This window comes from Mobula hypostoma, chromosome 14, assembly GCF_963921235.1.
Source record: "Mobula hypostoma chromosome 14, sMobHyp1.1, whole genome shotgun sequence".
NCBI lineage: Eukaryota > Metazoa > Chordata > Chondrichthyes > Myliobatiformes > Myliobatidae > Mobula > Mobula hypostoma.
In genome coordinates this window covers 2,241,648-2,262,491 of record NC_086110.1, presented here as the reverse complement: position 1 = coordinate 2,262,491, position 20,844 = coordinate 2,241,648, and the positions used below count along the sequence as shown (strand labels likewise).

The 20,844-nt window shown below is 43.4% G+C and overlaps 1 protein-coding gene across 2 annotated transcripts in view; it reads left to right on the top strand.

Annotated features, from left to right (window-relative positions):
• ccdc102a (coiled-coil domain containing 102A) overlaps window positions 1-20,844 on the top strand; it is a 199,565-nt gene that overhangs the window by 104,326 nt on the left and 74,395 nt on the right. For both annotated transcript variants that reach the window (XM_063066583.1, XM_063066584.1), the window contains exon 7: window positions 13,340-13,549. In XM_063066583.1, coding sequence (XP_062922653.1) covers window positions 13,340-13,549 — 210 coding nt within the window. The remainder of the gene's footprint in view (window positions 1-13,339; window positions 13,550-20,844) is intronic.

Sequence of the window (20,844 nt, the reverse complement as noted above, 5' to 3'; positions counted from 1 at the left end):
ACCTTTTTAAGCCCAAGATCCCCTGCCTCAGCCTTAGTGAAAGGCAAGATTGACCTACTAAATCATTTAGAGAAAAAACCAGCTCAGATTGTACTTCCAACTTGAGGCCTTTTATTCAGGCTAATTGTATTTGAATGACATAAAATGCTTTTGTCAAACTCTCAAATTAATTCAACCAAGAAAACACTGTAACTAGCATATCAAACAGGCCATAGCTGTCTTTCTTTAAGATTATTACAATAGTTCATACCTTTAATTCTATGTTTCATTATTTAATTTTATTTCAACACGAAAAATAAATGAATAAAAATTGACTATTGCACTCAGTGTGATGACTGGGGCTGAATACTTTCTGCTAGTTCCCTGAAATTTGGCTCATAACTACAGACAGCCAGTTTGAGATAGTCTGTCTGGTGACTGTCAGTAAGACAGCTCCTGTACTTAGATTTAATTATTTTCATCTGTGCAAATGCAATTTCACACAGATAAGTTGACCCTAAACTGACTTTTAGTGCACATGTGGTGAGATGAGGAAACTTCTCCCTGCTGACAAGCCCCCAGAAGTCACCGTCCCTTGATCTTGCTTTAAGCTCGTCATTTTGCAAATCAATTATTTCCATTTCAATATCACTTGGTACACTAGATACTTGCTGGAATTTGGCTGCTATCTATTCTATATCGATGGGCAGAAATGGGTTTGAAATAAATGCAGCAATATCTTTCATGATGTTTAACTCCCCTAAATGCCAGTTTGTCTAGGTAAGCACAGCACTGCTCAAGGTGAAAAGCATTTGTTTCCTTGATGGCCTGTAACATTTTCTCCAAGTTGGGAAAGTGTGTCAGCCTCCCTTTCTTTAAATTTGAAATCCAAAAACCGAGCTTGGCCTTAAACACATTTACTGCGCTTGTCATGTGGGTTAGGTGTCGGTCTTTCCCCATGAGCTCGTTGTTAAGTGCGTTTAATTTAGCTGTTAGGTCTGTCAGAAACCCTAAATCCAGTAGCCACGCATCATCTGACAGCTCCTCGTGCTCCTCGTTTCTTGTCGACAGAAAAGTCTTCATCTCAGGCAGCAAGTCAACAAATCGTTGCAGCCCTTTGCCGTGACTCCACCACCGAACATCAGCATGAAGAATTATGTCTCCGTAAGCGGCATCGAGCTCATCCAATAATGCCTTGAATAAGCAGTGCTGAAGCGCTTTTGCTCGAATCAAGTTAATCAGTTTGACCACCAGTGTCATTACATGAGAAAAGTCCACGACCTTCCCAGCCAAGGCCTGCTGATGAATCACACAGTGATAATCTAGGAAGCTGGGAAAATCAGGGTCATTACGGCACAGTGCTATAAAACCAACGCGCACACTGCGCATTGCTGGGGCCCCATCAGTAGTAAATGCCACCAGTTTGTGAATGGGGATGTCATTTTCACGGAAATATTTTTTAAACTCATTGTAAATATCCTCACCTCTTGCTCTCTCCTTTAATTGCAAAAGAATGAGGAAGTCCTCCTTTGTTGTAAAATCCTGGAAAGCCATTCTGACAAATACACCAAGCTGAGCTGTTTGCATTACATCCAGGGATTCATCGAATTGTGGTGAAAAATATTCACAGAATGACAAGTCTTTTAACACTTGTCGATCCACGTCCTCTGACAGTGACTCTACCCTCCTTGTCACTGTTGCAGGGCCAAACGGTATATTACGTATTGCGATTTCGATGTCGTTTCTGTTTTTAAAGTCATTAAAAACAGTCTGTGCGGTAATGGCCATTGCTCCCTTGAATAAAATCGCCATCTGTAAAAGGCTTCTTGTGTTTGGCCGAAAGATGACTGACACGAAATGATGCTTCAATAGTAGCCTTATTTTGAGCAGCATGTTTTGTGAAAAACGATAGAAATTCCTCTTCCCATTCTGGATGGAATTTCTACATTTTCACCTTCTTTCATGGAGCCTCCGCCATGCTATCCAGCTACCTTGCAGGATATCACCAGCGAGTGCCGTATATTGATGTTCGCAACAGTCTGTACTCTCATCTAATCTAACTGGTCACTTTGATGCAGCACACGCTGCGCTGAAAAAAATACAACAGCTAAATCGAGAGAGAGAGAGGTACTAACTTCTCAGTAAAAACTAAAATTAATGCTAATTATTAGCACACTATCCGAAATGCTAAACATGAATTCACACTATCAAAGGCAAAAAATTGGAAAGAAAGAGCAGTACAACTCATCAAACTTTTGCATAACTGACGTAATATAAATAGCAGCATAACAGAGTCAAAACCAATTTAAAGTTGATCAAATTTTAGTTAAGCCATGAATGCGTAAGTGAGTTATTTTTACCCACACGTGTTGCTTTCTTTCACCATTGGACAGTTTGCCCATTTGTTCGTTTATGTTTAAGATGAACGAAGCTCTCCCACGTTCCATGGAAATTTGACAGACAGCGGCAATAGTCACATGTTATCAGCACACATATGACATATGACGCTGGGCAGTGGAAAAAGAGAAACACAATAACCAGGGAAAGCAACTAAGTGTGGGTTAAAAACGACTCACATATGTGCTCTCGGGGTAAAATTTGCTTTTGCATTTATCAGGCATAATGTATTTGTGTATTTATTTTTCATTTTTTTCCCGGATCTACTGGGAAAGTCTCAAAGGTCGACTGGTTGGCGACCACTACCCTAGAGCAAGGGGTTTAGATGGGTTGGAGTTTGTTAGGTCTGTTCAGGAAGGTTTCCTGACACAATATGTAGATAAGCCTATAAGAGGAGAGGCTGTTTTTGATATGGTATTGGGAAATGAACCTGGTTAGTTGTCGGGTCTGTCAGTGGGAGAGCATTTTGGAGATAGTGATCATAATTCTATCTCCTTTACCATAGCATTGGAGAGGGATGGGAACAGATGAGTTAGGAAAGTGTTTAATTGGAGTAAGCAGAAATATGAAGCTATCAGGCAGGAACTTGGAAGCATAAATTGGGAACTGATGTTCTCAGGGAAATGTACGGCAGACATGTGCCAAATGTTCAGGGGGTATTTGCGTGGTGTTCTGCATAGGTACGTTCCAATGAGACAGGGAGAGGATGGTAGGGTACAGGAACCATGGTATATAAATGCTGTTGAAAATCCAGTCAAGAAGAAAAGAAAAGCTTACAAAAAGTTCAACAAAACTAGGTTATGATAGATATCTAGAAAATTATAAGGCTAGCAGGAAGGAGCTTAAGAATGAAATTAGGAGAGCCAGAAGGGGCCATGAGAAGGCCTTGGCAAGCAGGATTAAGGAAAACCCCAAGGCATTCTACAAGTATGTGAAGAGCAGGAGGAGAAGACATGAGAGAATAGGATCAATCAAGTGTGACAGTGGAAAAGTGTGTATGGAACCGGAGGAGATAGCAGAGGTATTTAATGAATATTTTGCTTCAGTATTCACTATGGAAAAAGACCTTGGCAATTGTAGGGATGACTTACAGCAGACTGAAAAGCTTGAGCATATAGACATTAAGAACGAGGATGTGCTGGAGCTTTTGGTAAGCATCAAGTTGCAGTGGTCATCGGGACCGGATGAGATGTACCCCAGGCTACTGTGGGACATGAGGGACGAGATTGCTGAGCCTCTGGCAATGATCTTTCCATCATCAATGGGGACGGGAGAGATTCCGGAAGATTGGAGGGTTGCGGATGTTGTTCCCTTATTCAAGAAAAGGAGTGGAGATAGCCCAAGAAATTATAGACCAGTGAATCTTACTTCAGTGGTTGGTAAGTTGATGGAGAAGATCCTGAGAGGCAGGATTTAGCAACATTTGGAGAGGCCTAGTATGATTAGGAATAGTCAGCATGGTTTTGTCAAAGGCAGGTCATGGCTTACAAGCCTGATTGAACTTTTTGAGGATGTGACTAAACACGTTGCTGAAGGTAGAGCAGTAGATTTCAGCAAGACATTTGATAAGGTACCCCATGCAAGGCTTTTGAGAAAGTAAGGAGGCATGGGATCCAAGGCTACCTTGCTTTGTGGATCCAAAATTGGCTTGCCCACAGAGACAAAGAGTGGTTGCAGATGGGTCATATTCTGCATGGAGGCTGGTGACCAGTGGTGTGCCTCAGGGATCTCTTCTGGGACCTCTTCTCTTCATGATTTTTATAAATGACCTGGATGGGTTAGCAAATTTGCTGATGACACAAAGGTTGGAGGTGTTGTGGATGATGTGGAGGACTATCAGAGGTTACAGTGTGACATCGATAGGGTGCAAAACAAGGCTGAGAAGTGGCAGATGGAGTTCAACCCAGATAATTGCGGGGTGGTTCATTTTGGTAGGTCAAATATGATGGCAGGATATAGTATTAATGGTAGGACTCTTGGCAGTGTGGAGGATCAGAGGGATCTTGGGGACCGAGTCCATAGGACACTCAAAGCTGCTGTGCAGGTTGACTGTGTGGTTAAGAAGGCATACGGTGCATTGGCCTTATCAGCTGTGGGAATGAGTTCAAAAGCCGAGAGGTAATGTTACAGCTATATAGGACCCTGGTCAGACCCCACTTGGAGTACTGTGCTCAGTTCTGGTCGCCTCACTACAGGAAGGATGTGGAAATTTACGAAAGGGTGCAGGGGAGATTTACAAGGATGTTGCCTGGATTGGGGAGCTTGCCTTACAAGAATAGGTTAAATGAACTCGGCCTTTTCTCCTTGGAGCGACGGAGGATGAGAGGTGACCTGATAGAGGTGTATCAGATAATGAGAGACATTGATTGTGTGGATAGTCAGAGGCTTTTTCCTAGGGCTGAAATGGCTAACATGAGAGGACACAGTTTTAAGGTGTTTGGTGGTAGATACAGAGGAGATAACAGGGGTAGGTTTTTTATGCAGAGCGGTGAGTACATGGAACGGACTGCCGTCGATGGTGGTGGAGGTGGGTACTATAGGGTCTTTTAAGAGACTCCTGGATAGGTACATGGAGCTTAGAAAAAGTTAGGGCTACGGGTAACCCTTGGTAAAGTAAGTACATGTTGGGCACAGCGTTGTTGCTGAAAGGCCTGTATTCCGTAGGTTTTCTATGTTTCTGCACATTGAGCTGCAACTTCTCACAGATGATGTGAGGGAAGTGGAGCTGGAGCTGAATGAACTCCAGGTTATTTGGGAGGTTGTGTGTTTGATTGACAGGATATACATAGAGTAAGTTAGTTACACCCAAGGTGCAGGACACAGGGAACTACGCAGGGGAAGAAGCTGTTCCTGAATCGCTGAGTGTGTGCCTTCAGGCTTCTGTATCTACTCCCTGATGGTAGCAGTGAGAAAAGGGCATGCCCTGGGTGCTGAAGGTCCTTAATAATAGATGCTGCCCTTCTGAGACACCGCTCCTTGAAGATGACCTGGGTACTTTGTAGCCTAGTACCCAACATAGAGCCAACTAAATTTACAATCCTCTGCATCTTCTTTTGGTCCCGTGCAGAAGATATGTTCTTGCATTGGAGGTTGGTCAAAAATGTTCGGTCTTGGCATTCAATATGAGGTAGTAAATTAGATTAGACACTGGCTTCACGATAGACGCCAGAGTAAATGATTGCCTCTAACTGGGAAGGCTGTGACTCGTGATATGCCACAGATTTCGGTGCTGGCTATATTATCATCAATGATCTGGATGATAATGTGGTGAACTAGATTAGCTAATTTGCGGATGACACCAAGATTGGGGGGGGGGTGGTCTAGTGGACTGCAAGGAAGACTGTCAAAGCTTGAAGTGGGATCTGGATCAGCTGGGAAATTCGGCTGAAACATGGCAGATGGAATTGAATGTAGACAAGTGCAATGTGTTGCACTTTGGTAGGACCAACCAGGGTAGGACTTAGAGGGTGAGTAACTGGGCACTGAGGAGTGCAGTGGAACAGAGTGGTCTGGGAATACAAAGCCTTAATTCCTCGAAAGTGCTGTCACAAGTATATAGAGTTATAAAGAGAGAGTAAAAGAGTACAGGAGTTGGAATATTATGTGAAATTAGGTGATTGGGAAGATATTAAAATCCAACAAAAGGTAACTAAAAAAGCTATCAGAAGGGAAAAGATGAAATATGAGGGCAGACTAGCCAATAATATAAAGTAACATACCAAAAGGTTTTTTTTTTAGTTATATAAAGAGTAAAAGGGAGGTGGGAGTTGATATTGGACTACTGGAAAATGATACTGGTGAGGTAGTAATGGAGGACAAAGAAATGGCAGATGAACTTAATGGTTACTTTGCATTTGTCTCCACTGTGGAAGACACTAGCAGTGTGCCAGTTCTCTGTGAGTGTCAGGGAGCAGGAGTGAGTGCCATTGCTATTCCAAAGGAAAAAGTGCTAGGCAAGCAGGAAATTCTTAAGGTGGATAAATCATCTGGACCAAATGGACTACATCCCAGAGTCCTGAGAGAGGTTGCTGAAGAGATAACGGATGCATTGGTCATGATCAATGATGTCATGTATATCACTTGATACTGGCATGGTCCTGGAGGAATGGAAGATTGCAAATGTCACACCACTCGAATTGAGGAAGGCAAAAGAAAGGAAATTATAGGCCAGCTAGCTTAACCTCAGTAGTTGGAAAAGTGTTGCATTCTATTATTACGGATGAAGTTTCGAGGTACTTGAGACTAATGATAAAGTAAGTCAAATTTAGCATGGTTTCTGTAAAGAGAAACCTTGCCTGACAAACACACTGGAGTTTTTCGAAGAAGTACCAGCAGAGTGGACAAAGGAGAAACAGTGGATGCCATTTAGTTAGATCTTCAGAAGGTGTTTGATAAGGTGTCACACATGCGGCTGCTGTCAAGATAATTCCTCTGGCATTACAGGGCAGATACTGGCATGGATAGCGGAATGGCTGACAGGCAGGAGGCAGCGAGAGGGAATAAAGGGGGCCTTTCCTGGTTGGCTGCCAGTGACTAGTGGTGTTCCTCGGGGGTCAGTATTGGGGCCGCTACTTTTCACGTTGTTTGTCATTGGTTTAAATGATGGAATTGATGGCTTTGTGGCAAAGTTTGCAGATTGTAGCAGGACTTAGACAAATTGGAAGAATGGGCAAAAAAGTGGCAGATGGAATACAGTGTTAGAAACATAGAAACACAGAAAATAGGTGCAGGAGTAGGCCATTCGGCCCTTCGAGCCTGCACTGCCATTTATTATGATCATGGCTGATCATCCAACTCAGAACCCCGCCCCAGCCTTCCCTCCATACCCCCTGACCCCATAGCCACAAGGGCCATATCTAACTCCCTCTTAAATATAGCCAATGAACTGGCCTCAACAGTTTCCTGTGGCAGAGAATTCCACAGATTCACCACTCTCTGTGTGAAGAAGTTTTTCCTAATCTCGGTCCTAAAAGGCTTCCACTCTATCCTCAAACTGTGGCCCCTCGTTCTGGACTTCCCCAACATCGGGAACAATCTTCCTGCATCTAGCCTGTCCAATCCCTTTAGGATCTTATACGTTTCAATCAGATCCCCCCTCAATCTTCTAAATTCCAACGAGTACAAGCCCAGTTCATCCAGTCTTTCTTCATATGAAAGTCCTGCCATCCCAGGAATCAATTTGGTGAACCTTCTTTGTACTCCCTCTATGGCAAAGATGTCTTTCCTCAGATTAGGGGACCAAAACTGCACACAATACTCCAGGTGTGGTCTCACCAAGGCCTTGTACAACTGCAGTAGTACCTCCCTGCTCCTGTACTCGAATCCTCTCGCTATAAATGCCAGCATACCATTCGCCTTTTTCACCGCCTGCTGTACCTGCATGCCCACTTTCAATGACTGGTGTATAATGACACCCAGGTCTCGTTGCACCTCCCCTTTTCCTAATCGGCCACCATTCAGATAATAATCTGTTTTCCTATTTTTGCCACCAAAGTGGATAACTTCACATTTATCCACATTAAATTGCATCTGCCATGAATTTGCCCACTCACCCAACCTATCCAAGTCACCCTGCATCCTCTTAGCATCCTCCTCACAGCTAACACTGCCACCCAGCTTCGTGTCATCCGCAAACTTGGAGATGCTGCATTTAATTCCCTCATCCAAGTCATATATATATATAATGTAAACAACTGGGGTCCCAGCACTGAGTCTTGCGGTACCCCACTAGTCACCGCCTGCCATTTTGAAAAGGTCCCGTTTACTCCCACTCTTTGCTTCCTGTCTGCTAACCAATTCTCCACCCACACCAATACCTTACCCCCAATACCGTGTGCTTTAAGTTTGCACACTAATCTCCTGTGTGGGACCTTGTCAAAAGCCGTTTGAAAATCCAAATATACCACATCCACTGGTTCTCCCCTATCCACTCTACTAGTTACATCCTCAAAAAATTCTATGAGATTCGTCAGACATCATTTTCCTTTCACAAATCCATGCTGACTTTGTCTGATCATTTCACCGCTTTCCAAATGTGCTGTTATCACATCCTTGATAACTGACTCCAGCAGTTTCTCCACCACCGACGTTAGGCTAACCGGTCTATAATTCCCCGGTTTCTCCCTCCTTCCTTTTTTAAAAAGTGGGGTTACATTAGCCACCCTCCAATCTTCAGGAACTAGTCCAGAATCTAACGAGTTTTGAAAAATTATCACTAATGCGTCCACTATTTCTTGGGCTACTTCCTTAAGCACTCTAGGATGCAGACCATCTGGCCCTGGGGATTTATCTGCCTTCAATCCCTTCAATTTACCTACTAACATGTATTTCGCTCAGTTCCTCCATCTCACTGGACTCTCTGTCATTTTGGTAAAAGGAACAATAATGTCGGCTATTATCTCAATGAGGAGAAGGTTCAAACATCCGAGATGCAGGGGGACTTGAGAATCCTTGTACAAGACTCCCAGAAGGTTAATTTACTTGTTGAGTCTGTGGTAAAAAAGGCAAATGGAATGTTGGCTTTTATTTCAAGGGGAATAGAATATAAAAGTAAGGAGGTAATGGTGAGCCTTTATAAGACACTGGTCAGGCCGCACTTAGAGTATTGTCAACAGTTTTGGGCCCCATATCTCAAAAGGGATGTGTTGTCATTGGAGAGAGTCCAGAGGAGATTCACGAAGATGTTTCCAGGAATGAAGGGATTAACGTATGAGGAGCGTTTGGCGGTTTTGGGCCTGTACTCACTGGAATTTAGAAGAATGCGGGGTGGAATGGGGGATCTCATTGAAACCTACCGAATGTTGAAAGTACTAGATAGAGTAGGATGTGGAAAGGATGTTTCCCATGATAGGGGAGTCTAGGACAAGAGGGCACAGCCTCAGAATAGAGGGGCGTCTATTTAAGACAGAGAAATGTAGAAATTTGTTAGCCAGACGGTGGTAAGATTGTAGCATTTGTTTCCACAGGCAGTTGTAGAGGCCACGTCGTTTGATATATTTAAGGCGGAAGTTCTTGATTGGACATGGCATCAAAGGTTATGGGAAAAAGGCCAGGGAGTGGGGCTGAGGAGGGAACAAAAAGCATTCAGCCATGATCGAATGGCAGGGTAGTATTGATGGGCCAAATGGCCTAATTCTGCTCCTATGTCTTATGGTGTATTCCTCATCAAGGGATCAGAAGTGGAATGGCTGTGCAATTTCAAGCTCCTGGGTGTCAACATCTCTGAGGAACTATCCTGGGTCCAACATATTGAAGCAGTTACAAAGAAGGCATAACAGTGGCCATCTTTCAGGCTCAAATTCAGGGAATTTGAGAAGATTTGGTATGTCACCAAAGATACTTGCAAATTCTTGCAGGTGTACCATGGAAAGCATTTTAACTGGCAGAATCATGGTACAGAGGTTGCGGGGGGGGGGGGAGATGGGTGGTGGTGTCACTGCACAGGACCAAAACAAGCTGCAGAAAGTTGTGAACTCAGCTCCATCATGGGCATTAGCCTCCCCAGTGTCCAGGATATCTTCACGGAGCAACGCCTCGAAAAGGCAGCATCCTAATTAAGAAACCCAATACCCAGGACGTACCGCTTCTCATTGTTATCAGTAAATTTGCTGATGAGACCACAGTGATGGGGCTCATCAGCAAAAATGATGAAATGATGTACAGGGAGGAGGTCAAACACCTAGAGAGCTGGTGCAGGGATAACAACGTGATGCATAATGTCACCAAAACCAAGGAGATGATCGTCGATTTCAGACGGTCTCAGCATGAGCACACACCCCTCAGCATCAGCGGCTCCACAGTGGAGAGAGTGGAAAACATCAAGTTTCTCGGGGTGCAGATCTCGGACAATCTCACCTGGTGCAGGAACACCACTGGGATTGTGAAACGGGCCCAGCAGAAATTGCACTTTCTGAGGAAGCTTAAACAAGTATCACTCCCCACTAACATCTTAACTACATTCTACAGAGGCGTGGTTGAGAGTGTGCTGACCTTTTGCATCACAACCTGGTAGTCCAGCTGCAGTGCTGTCGACAAAAAAGCCTTGCAGAGGGTGGTTAGGGGAGCAGAGAAGGTTATTGGGGTCTCCCTACCTTCTGTCCAAGATCTCTTTCAGAGTCGATGCCTCCAGAAGACACAGTACATCATTAAAGACCCCTCACACCCTCTCCATGAATTGTTTTTTCTTCTGCCATCAGGCAAACGTTACAGGAGCATCAAAACTAAAACCACAAGGCTACTAAACAGCTTCCTCCCACAGGCAGTCAGACTGCGAAATAGCTGCTCCACCTGACTCTGCTTTGGACACTTTTAACTTGCACTGGACACTTATAACTGATTTTAACTAACATGTGGCCGTTGTGTTTTACTATTTATTGTTATGTTTATTATTTAGTGTTGCGTTTATTATGTTATGATTGCACTGCCCCTGAGAAACGCTGTCTCATTCTGCCCTGCAAAGCTGATGTAGGGTTAGAATGACAATAAAGTTTTTTGAATCTTGAATCTTTTTTTGAATCAGGGAGGAGGTACAGAAGCCTTAAGGCACACCATCAGTAATTCAGGAACAGCTTCTTCCTCTGCTGTCAGTTTTCTGAATGGGCATTGAACCCATGAGCAGACTGCTTTATCTTTTTTTCTCTTTTTGCACTACTTATGTATTTCAAAAAGTTAAATACATATTTTCTATAATTTACAGTTTGTATTCTTGTATATTGCAATGTACTACTGCCACTTAATAACAGACATCCCCTATATGCCAGTGATACTAAACCGGATCCTGCCTGTGAAATTGGAGTCCTTGCCAATGCTCGTAGTGGAGACTGTCAGGGAGTCGATGGCGATAAAGCACAGGCAGAAGTGCGGAGCTCAGTCAAGGCAGCCCTGACTTCATTGACTGGTGCTGCAGGCTGGAAGGACCTTATGGAGCACTTTGTAGATACCACAATTACTACAAGAAAGACATGTATGTGCAGTGCCCATATAAAGTATTCACACACAACCCCCTTGGAAGTTTCCATGTTTTATTGTTTTACAACTTTGGATCTCAGTTGATTTAATTTGGCTTTTTTTTATATACTGATGAACAGAAAAAGTCTCTTTCGTGTCAAAGTGAAAACAGATCTTAACAAAGTGATCAAACTTAATTTCAAATATAAAACACAAAATAATTTATTGTGTAAATATTCACAACCCTTTATTTGACACACCAATTCATCACTGGTGCAGCCAATTGGTTTGAGAAGTCACATAGTTAAATGGAAGTCACCGTATGCAGTCAAGGTTTCAATTGAAGGTAGTAAAAATACTCCTGCATCTGGAAGGTCCAACTGCTGGTGAGTCAGTATCCTGGCAAAAACTACACCATCAAGACAAAAGAGCACTCCAAGGAACTCCATGAAAAGGCGATTGAAAAGCTCAAGGCAGGAGATCAGTACAAGAAAATTTCCAAGTCACTTAATATCCCTTTGAATACAGTTAGGTCAATCATCAAGAAATGGAAGGAATATGGCAGAGCTGTATATCTGCGTAGAGCAGACTGTCCTCAAAAACTGAGTAACTGTGCAGAAAGATGACTAGTGAGAGAGGCCACTAAGAGACCTATGCCAACTCAGGAGTTTCAAGCTTCAGTGGCTGAGATGGGAGAGACTACGCATACAACTGTTGCCTGGCTGCTTCACAAGCCTAAGCTCTAAGGGAGAGTGGCAAAGAAAAGGCCACTGTTGAAAAAAACTCACATGAAATGTCGGCTGGAGTTTGCTAGAAGGCATGTAGGAGACTCTGAAGTCAGCTGGAAGAAGGTTCTATGGTCTGATGAAACCAAAATTGAGCTTTTTGGCCATCAGACTAAATGCTATGTTTGGTGGAAGCCAAACACTGCATATCATCAAAAACACCATCCCTACTGTGAAGAATGATGGTGGCTGCATCATGCTGTGAGGAGACTTCACTGCAGCAGGACCTGGAAGGCTTGTGAAGATAGAGGGTAAAATGAATGCAGCAAAATACAGGGAAATCCTGGAGGAAAACCCGCTGCAGTCTGCAAGAGAACTGCAACTAGGGAGAAGATTTGTTTTCCAGTAAGACAATGACCCCAAGCACAAGGCCAAAGCTACAGAGGAATGGCTTAAAAACAGCAAAGTTAATGTCCTGGAGTGGCCAAATTGGAATCCAGATCTCAATCCAATTGAGAATTTGTGGATGGACTTGAAAAGGGCTGTTCACTCACGATCCCGTGCAATCTGACAGAGCTTGAGCAGTTTTCTAGAGAAGAATGGGGAAAAATTGCAGTGTCCAGATGTGCAAAGCTGATAGAGACCTATCCACATAGACTTAAGGCTGTAATTGCTGCCAAAAGAGCATCTGCTAGTACTGACTGGAAGGGTGTGAATACTGATACAATCAACTATTTTTTTTTAAATTTGTAATTTATTTAGATCACTTTGTAGAGATCTATTTTCACTTTGACACAAATGAGTCTTTCTCTGTTGACCAGTGTGAAAAAAGCTGAATTAAATCTACTGTGATCCAATGTTGTAAAACAATGAAACATGAAATCTTCCGGGGGGGGGGGGGTGAATATTTTTTATAAGCACTGTATGTCTTTTTCTGATGCATGGAGATCAAGCCCAGCTGCTGACGGTTAGCTCCATATACCAAGTGTTAGCCTCTGAAGGGAGTATTTAATTGGTAAGCATTCCCATGTAAAATGGGCAATTTATGCACGGTATAATATTTCAAAACCACTTTTGAAGACCATGTTTTAGAATTCCCTAGCTCCCACACTTATGATTTAGCAAAAAAGACACTGAATTCTCCCTGCAAGAGCGAATGCTGTTGATGGTTGATGGTTGATGTTAGATACTGCAGGTCATCAATATTGCAGGCCCCAGCCTACTTTTCTGTTTGATGTCATAGACTGCAGGTAACTGAGCCTGCTGATTGATTCTTGGCTCTCTGTGATCAGATGGAGAGACTACAAGCAGAGAACACATCCGAGTGGGGTAAGAGGGAGCGGTTGGAGACTGAGAAGCTGAGTCTTGAAAGAGAGAACAAAAAACAGAAGGCACAAATTGAGGACTTGATGGAAGTGCTGACGAAGAAGAGGAAGCAAGCTGCAAGTGCCCTGGATGCAGACCTGAAAACGATTCAGAGTGAGCTTTTTGAGAAAAATAAGGTAAGGAATTGTTTGTGTTTACAGTTATCATGGAACTTCTCAAGGGAATTGTATGCTAGATTGCACCAAATATCTGTGTCAGCAGCTGCAACGACACTTTTCTTTCAATCATAGATATTTTGATATTCTCACAGATTTGACACTAGCTTGAGTGCATTCTTACTCTTCAGCCATTGGTGAAAAGTTGGAAACAAGAGGAGATCTGCAGATGCTGGAAGTCCAAGCAACACACACAAAATGCTGCATGGCCTGCTGAGTGAAAAGTTGGAATGAGCTTTTTGAGGCAATAGATCACTCAAATTGCAACCATAAAATGTGCAGCATTCTGTAGTGAGTGGCTTCTGGGAAAGGAAGAGAGAAGCTTCAGTGGAAGTATAACCATTAATAAGGGAAAATTAGACATAGAACCCAAAAGATGTGCAAAGATAGGAGAGGAGTGAACCATGTCAGAACATTTGATCGGTTCAAAAACAATAATGTGTTCAACATGGAAGATTATCCAAGGGCTGGAAGTAAAGAGATAAATGGGCTGTGCACCAGAAGAGACAGATATGCTTGAGCAGGTTTGCCTATCATTCCAGAGTCAGAGGGTCATGAAGCCAAATAGCACAGTCTGTTTGGCACCATGTACGTACACTTGTCTAATTTATCCATGTTTGGTCCAAAGCCAAGGTGGGGATATTCAGCATATTTATCTCTACTGTTTGAGTGATGTCCCTCCTGGTTTCACTCACTCCTCTTTTGATATCATCTCACTGGCTTTCATTCTAATGAGGGAGAAGCCTCAGTCCCTGGAGCCTTCTCTGCATTTAATGTGATCACGGCAGATCTAATTTTATCCTCAGCTCACCCTTCCTACCCCCCCCCCCGAATGTTCACAAATTCCTTAGTCTGAGGGTTGTCTCACAATGTGCTCTCTATAGCTTTCCTGTTTCAGTGCTGTCATATTCTACTCCACAGCAACTCCCTGTTTCATCCTTTCCTCGTCAGATTCCACACTCTTGGTGCTCTTCCACCAGGTTCAGACCCTGCTCTCCACAGTGCCTGCTCCACCCCAAGTTCCAGAGGAGCTGGTGCCTTATTCTGTACATCACATTCACCCTTGTCTCTCCCTTCCCTACTATAATTCATCAGATTAGGCTCCTGTTTAGAATCTTCTCTGGAATTAATTCAAGTCTTAGTTAACTCGTGATTTGCAACTTCTTTTTTAGGGTTTCACTCTAATTTACTAAAATTCCTTACAAATTGTAATTACATTCCATGAACCTGCAGCCCATTTCCCTGGATTCCTACCTACTGTATCTTGATGACTTCCATTTGCGTTCACACTGTTCATAGATTTTCTTGGTGGTTTCTGAAATTTCCTGGAAACTAGAAGATTCCAAACTGTTCTTTCGTGGTTGGTTTCAATGGCATTCTAACGAGCTAACCAAAGTCTCAATTTCACATCCCATACAATAGACAATAATTGAAACTAGATGGAACTCCTGCTTTCATTCCTTGGCACCTCCTGTCTACTCTTGTCCTTGGAGATGAAGTCTGTGATAACTTTACTCTGTAGTGGGTTGATCTTTCTGTCATTTGAGAGATGCCCCCCTATTGACTGATAAGCCATATCCTCCAGTTCTGGTCTTAAATATAAATCACTGTTGACCAGTCTACTTACCAAATATGCAATGAGAACACTTCCTCATTTTAAATGCTTGGGATGTTTTAATTTTGACTGCTGGGTATTGCTGCAATTTTCACCTATCCAGTTGCCATGATATTGAGGTTGCTGCTTCAACATTGCAATCTTTGAACCACAGGTCTTGTTGCACTGTTGTTGTCTTCACACATACTTACTTTAGAGGGTTTAATTGCAGTGACTGGAATTGCTGTATGAGCAGACTGGATAAGGGTGACAGATTTCAGACTCCAGACGATGTAATTAGTGGATGGTTGCCAGAAAATCACTTAGTTTTCTCGGTGGGCGGGGGGGGCTAATATTCTTGTGGGCAAGTTTACTCAAGTTGTTAGGAGTGGTTTAAACTAATATGGCAGGGGGATGGGAACTAGTATGACAGAGCTGAGGATGAGCCAGCAGGTTTACAAGTAGATGATGGATGTAACATGAATGTAAGGAAGGACAAGTCAATGACTGGGTACAATGCAGACAGAGCAAAGAGTTAAATTGTTCCACAGAGGCAAAATTCAAAGGGGCAAAGAATTCTGGACTGAGGGTGCTGTCTTTAAATACGCGTCATTCAGAATAAGGTGGATGGACTGGTGGTGCAGTTGGAGATTGGTCAGTATGACACTGTGGGCATTACTGAGTCACGGCTGAGATAAGGCCATAGTTGGGAGTTTAACATCAAAGGATATACTTTGTATTGAAAGAACAGGCAGGAAGGTGTAGGTGGTGGTGTGATTTTCTTGGTAAGAGATGGAATTACATCTTTAGAGAGAGGTTACAGAGGGTCAGAGAATTTTGAATCTTTGTGGGTGGAGGTAGGCATCTGCAAAGGTAAGAAAAAAAAATGGGAATCATATATAGCCCTCCAAATACTAGCCAAGATGTGGGCTTGAGATTGCAAAGGAAACTGGAAACGGCATGTAATAAGGGTAATGACACAATTGTAATGGGGGAGTTCAGTGTGCGAGGGGATTGGGAAAATCGGGTTGGTATCGGATCACAAGAGAGGGAATTTGTTGAATGCTTACAAAATGGCTTTTTAGAGCAGCTTGTACTTGAACCTACTTGGGGAAAGGCTATCTTAGATTGAATGTTGTGTATTAACCCAGATCATATTAGGGAGCTTAATGTAAAGGGACCCTTAGGAGGCAGTGATCATAATGGAATAAAGGGAATTACAGGGGCATGGGAGAGGAGCTTGCCCAGGTGGATTGGAGAAGGATAGAGCGGGGATGATGGCAGAGCAGAGATGGCTGAAGTTTCTGGGAATGGTTCACAAGGCGCAGGATAGGTATGTCCCACAGAAGGAGAAGATCTCAAATGGCAGGGGTAGGCAACCGTGCCTGACAAGGGAAATTAAGGACTGCATAAAAGCCAAAGGAAGGGCATATAAGGTACTAAATGTGAAGTTGGATAATTGGGAAGCTTTTAAAATCCAACAAAAGGCAACTAAAAAAGCTATAAGAAAGGAAAAGATGAAATATGAGGGCAAACTAGCCAATCGTATAGAGCAAGATACCAAAAAGTATTTTTCAGTTATTTAAAGAGTAAAAGGGAGGTAAAAGTTGTTATTGGACCACTGGAAAATGATGGTGGTCAGGTAGTAATGGGGACAAAGAAATGGCAGATCAACTTAATGGGTACTTTACATCTGTCTTCACTGTGGACGACTTTAGCAGTGTTCCAGTCCTCTGTGAGTGTCAGGGAGCAGGAGTGGGTGCCGTTGATATTCCAAAGGAAAAAGTGCTAGGCAAACAGAAAGTTCTTAAGGTGGATAAATCACCTGGACTAGTTGGGCTCCATCCCAGAGTCCTGAGAGAGGTTGCTGAGGAGATAACTGATGCATTGGTCATGATCTTTCAAGAATCACTTGATTCTGGCATGATCTAAGAAGTCTAGAAGATTGCAAATGTCACTCCACTCTTTAAGAAAGGAGGAAGGCACAAGAAAGGAAATTACAGGCCTATTAGCCTAGCCTCAGTTGGGAAAGTGTTGGAATCTATTAAGGATGAGGTTTCGGGGTACTTGGAGACTAATGATAAAATAAGTCTAAGTCAAAGTCAGCATTGTTTCTGTAAAGGGAAATCTAGTCTGATAAATCTGTTAGAGTTCTTTGTGGAACTAACAAGCAGGGTGGACAAAGGAGAGGTAGTGGATGTCATTTTCTTGGATTATGGCATTTGATAAGATGCCATAGATGAGGCTGCTTAACAAGATAAAATCCTGTGACATTACAGGAAAGACACTGGCATGGATAGCAGAATGGCTGACAGGCAGGAGGTAGTGAGTGGGAATAAAAGGGGACTTTTCTGATTGGCTGCCAGTGACGAGAGGTGTTCCTTGGGGGTCAGGATTGGGACTGCTGATGATATGAAGATAGGTGGAGGGGTAGGTAGTGCTGAGGAAGCAATGTGTTTGCAGCAGGACTTAGACAGATTGAAAGAATGGGCAAAAAACTGCCCGTGGAAAAGTGGCAGATGGAAGACGGTGTTGGGAAATGTATGATAATGCGTTTTGGTAAAAAGGACAGTGGTGTGGACTGCTATCTAATTGGGGAGAAGGTTCAAACATCAGAGGTGCAGAGTGACTTAGAAGTCCCCATGCAAGACTCCCAGAAGGTTAGTTTACTGGTTGAGTCTGTGGTAAAGAAGACAAGTGCAATATTGGCATTTATTTCAAGGGGAATAGAATATAAAAGTGAGGAGATAAGGGTGAGCCTTTATAAGACACTAGTCAGGCCACACTTTGAGTATTGTCAACAGATTTGGGCCCCGTATCTCAGAAAGAATGTGTTGTCATTGGAGAGAGTCCAGAGGAGGTTCACAAGATGATTCCGGGAATGAAGGGTTAACATATGAGGTGTGTTTGGCAGCTTTGGGCCTGTACTCAGTGGAATTTTGAAGAATACATGGGGATCTCATTGAAACCTATGGAACGTTGAAAGGACTAGATAGGCTGGATGTGGAGAGTACGTTTCCGATGGTGGGGGTTTTCAGAACTAGAGGGCACAGCCTCAAAATTGAGGTGTGGCCTTTTAGAGCAGAGGCAAGGAGGATTCTTTTTCTGCGGTCATACTTGGCAAATCTATAGAACAGGAACTGTAAGCTGTAAACATTAGGAATTGTAAACTGTAAACAAGCTGCAAATGCAGATGTAAATAAATAGCAATAAATAACAAGCATGAAATAACAATATAACACAGTCCTTAAATGAGTGTAGCTTTCCCCTTTTGTTCAAGAACTTGATGGTTGAGGGGTTGTAACTGTTTTTGAAAGAGCACGGCCTGGGTAGTGAGGATCTTTGATGATGGATGCTGCTTTTCTATAGCAGTGTTTCATGGAGATGTGCTCGATGGTTGGAAGGGTTTCATCCGTGATGTACTGGGCCAAATTCACTATCTTTCGGATTTTCCACTCAAAGACATTGGTGCTGCTGTCCCAGGCCATAATGCAACCAGTCAACACACTTTGCACCACACATCTATAGAAGTTTGCCAAGGTTTGCGATGACATGTTGAACCTACGCAGATTCCTGAGGAGGTGAAGGCGCTGTCGTGCTTTCTTCGCAATAATATTTATATGATGGGTCCAGGACATGGCCTCTGAGATAGTGACACTCAGGAATTTAAAGTTACTGGCCTTTGCTACCTCTGATCCTCCGATGGTTACTGGCTCATAGACCTTTGGTTTCCCTCTCCTGAAATCTGCTAGCAGTTCCTTTGACTTATCGACATTGAATGAGAGGTTGTTGTTATTGCACCATTAACTTCTACAGAAGCACAACTGAAACCATCCTGACCGACAGTGCCACAGTGCGGGATTTCAGCTGCACAGCCGCTGAGCGACAAGACCTGCATCGCGTGTTGAAGGCGGCCCAGCAAATTGTCAGGATGGAGCTCCCAGGACTGGACACCATCTATTCCAGCAGACTCAGGAGGAAAGCAATCAGCACCACACACCCCGGCCACTCCCTGTCTGACCCGCTGCCGTCCAGCAAAAGGTTCAGGACACTAAAAGCCAGAACAAATAGACTGAGGAACAGCTTCTATCCCTGAGCTGTGGCCTCCATCACACCACTCCACAGAACAATGACTGAAACTGTGAACACACACAGGGACACACCAGGACTCTAATACTTTGTGCATTACTGTGATATTCTGGTGCTGCTACAACTTATTTTCTGCTACTTATCTATTTAATACTGTTTTTCTATTACTGTCTTGTTTTTATCTACCGCTTTATTTAATTGCCTGAGAGGAAGCCAAACAGAGTTTCATTGTACCTGTATATAATGACAATAAAGATCATTCAATTCAATTCCATTCAGCCAAGTTTTCAATCTTCTTCCTATATGCTGATTCATCACCCCCTTTGATATAGCCCACATCAGTGGTGTCATCAGCAAAGTTATGGTGTTGGAGCTGTACCTAGCTGCACCATCATGGATGTAAAGCGAGTAGAGCAGGGGACTAAGTACGTACCCCTGTGGTGCTCCTGTGCTGATTGAGATTGTGGAGGAGATATTTTTACCAATCCAATTTGACTGGGGTCCATAAATGAGGAGATCCAGGATCCAATTGCACAAGGGGGTACTGAAGCCCAGGTCTTGGAGTGTACTGATTAGTGTTAAAGAGGTGATGGTGTTAAATGCCCAGCTGTAATTAATGAGGAGCATCCTGATGGATGCATCTTTGCTGTGCAGATGTTCTGGGTCGTGTGAAGAGCCAGTGAGACTGCAGTTACTTTGGAAGGCGAATTGGAGCGGGCCCAAGTCACAATTCAGACAGGAGCTGATATGCTTCAACACCAGACTCTCAAAACACTTCATCACTGTGGATATAAGTGTCACTGGGTGATCGTCATTTGGACAGGTTACCACGCTCTTCTTGGGCACTGGATTGAAGCCTGCTCGAAGCAGGTGGATACAACACACTGCTGGAACAAGAGGTTGAAGATATTTGTGAATACAGCAGCCAATTCTCAGCACAGGTCTTCAGTATTCATCCAGGTACTTCGTGCCGACCAGATACTTTCCTCGGATTCACTCTCTTGAATCCCGCATGTCATCTTCAGGTACTGAGTCCAAAGGATTATCAGGAGACATAGGGGTGCACGATGGTTCTTCGCTTTTCTGGTGGTCAGAGTGAGCATAGAAGGTATTGAGCTCATCTGAAAGTGAAGTTCTGCTGTCCCCTGTGTTGTAACATTTAGCTTTGCAAGAGGTTATGGCATTACAACATTGCCACAGCTTTGAGCATCCCTCGTTGATTCCTGTCTAGTCCACAATCTTTACATTGCCCTTGAGATGACTTTCTGGAGATCATACCTGTACTACTTGTAGCATTCTTGATCTCCAGACTTGAATACCTGTGATCTGGCTCTCAGTAGATTCCAGATTTCATTGTTCATCCAAGGCTTCAGATTGAGGAAAACCCTGAATGATTTCATGGAGACACTCTCATCCAGAGCTGTTTTTAATGAAGTCTGTAACTATCTTGGTGTGGTTATTCAGGTCCCCAGATGAGTTCTTGAATAGTCCACTGATTCACGGCAATCCTGTAACCGTTCCTCGGCCTCCCACAACCACCTCTTAGTTGTCTTGATCTCTGGAGCCTTGCTCT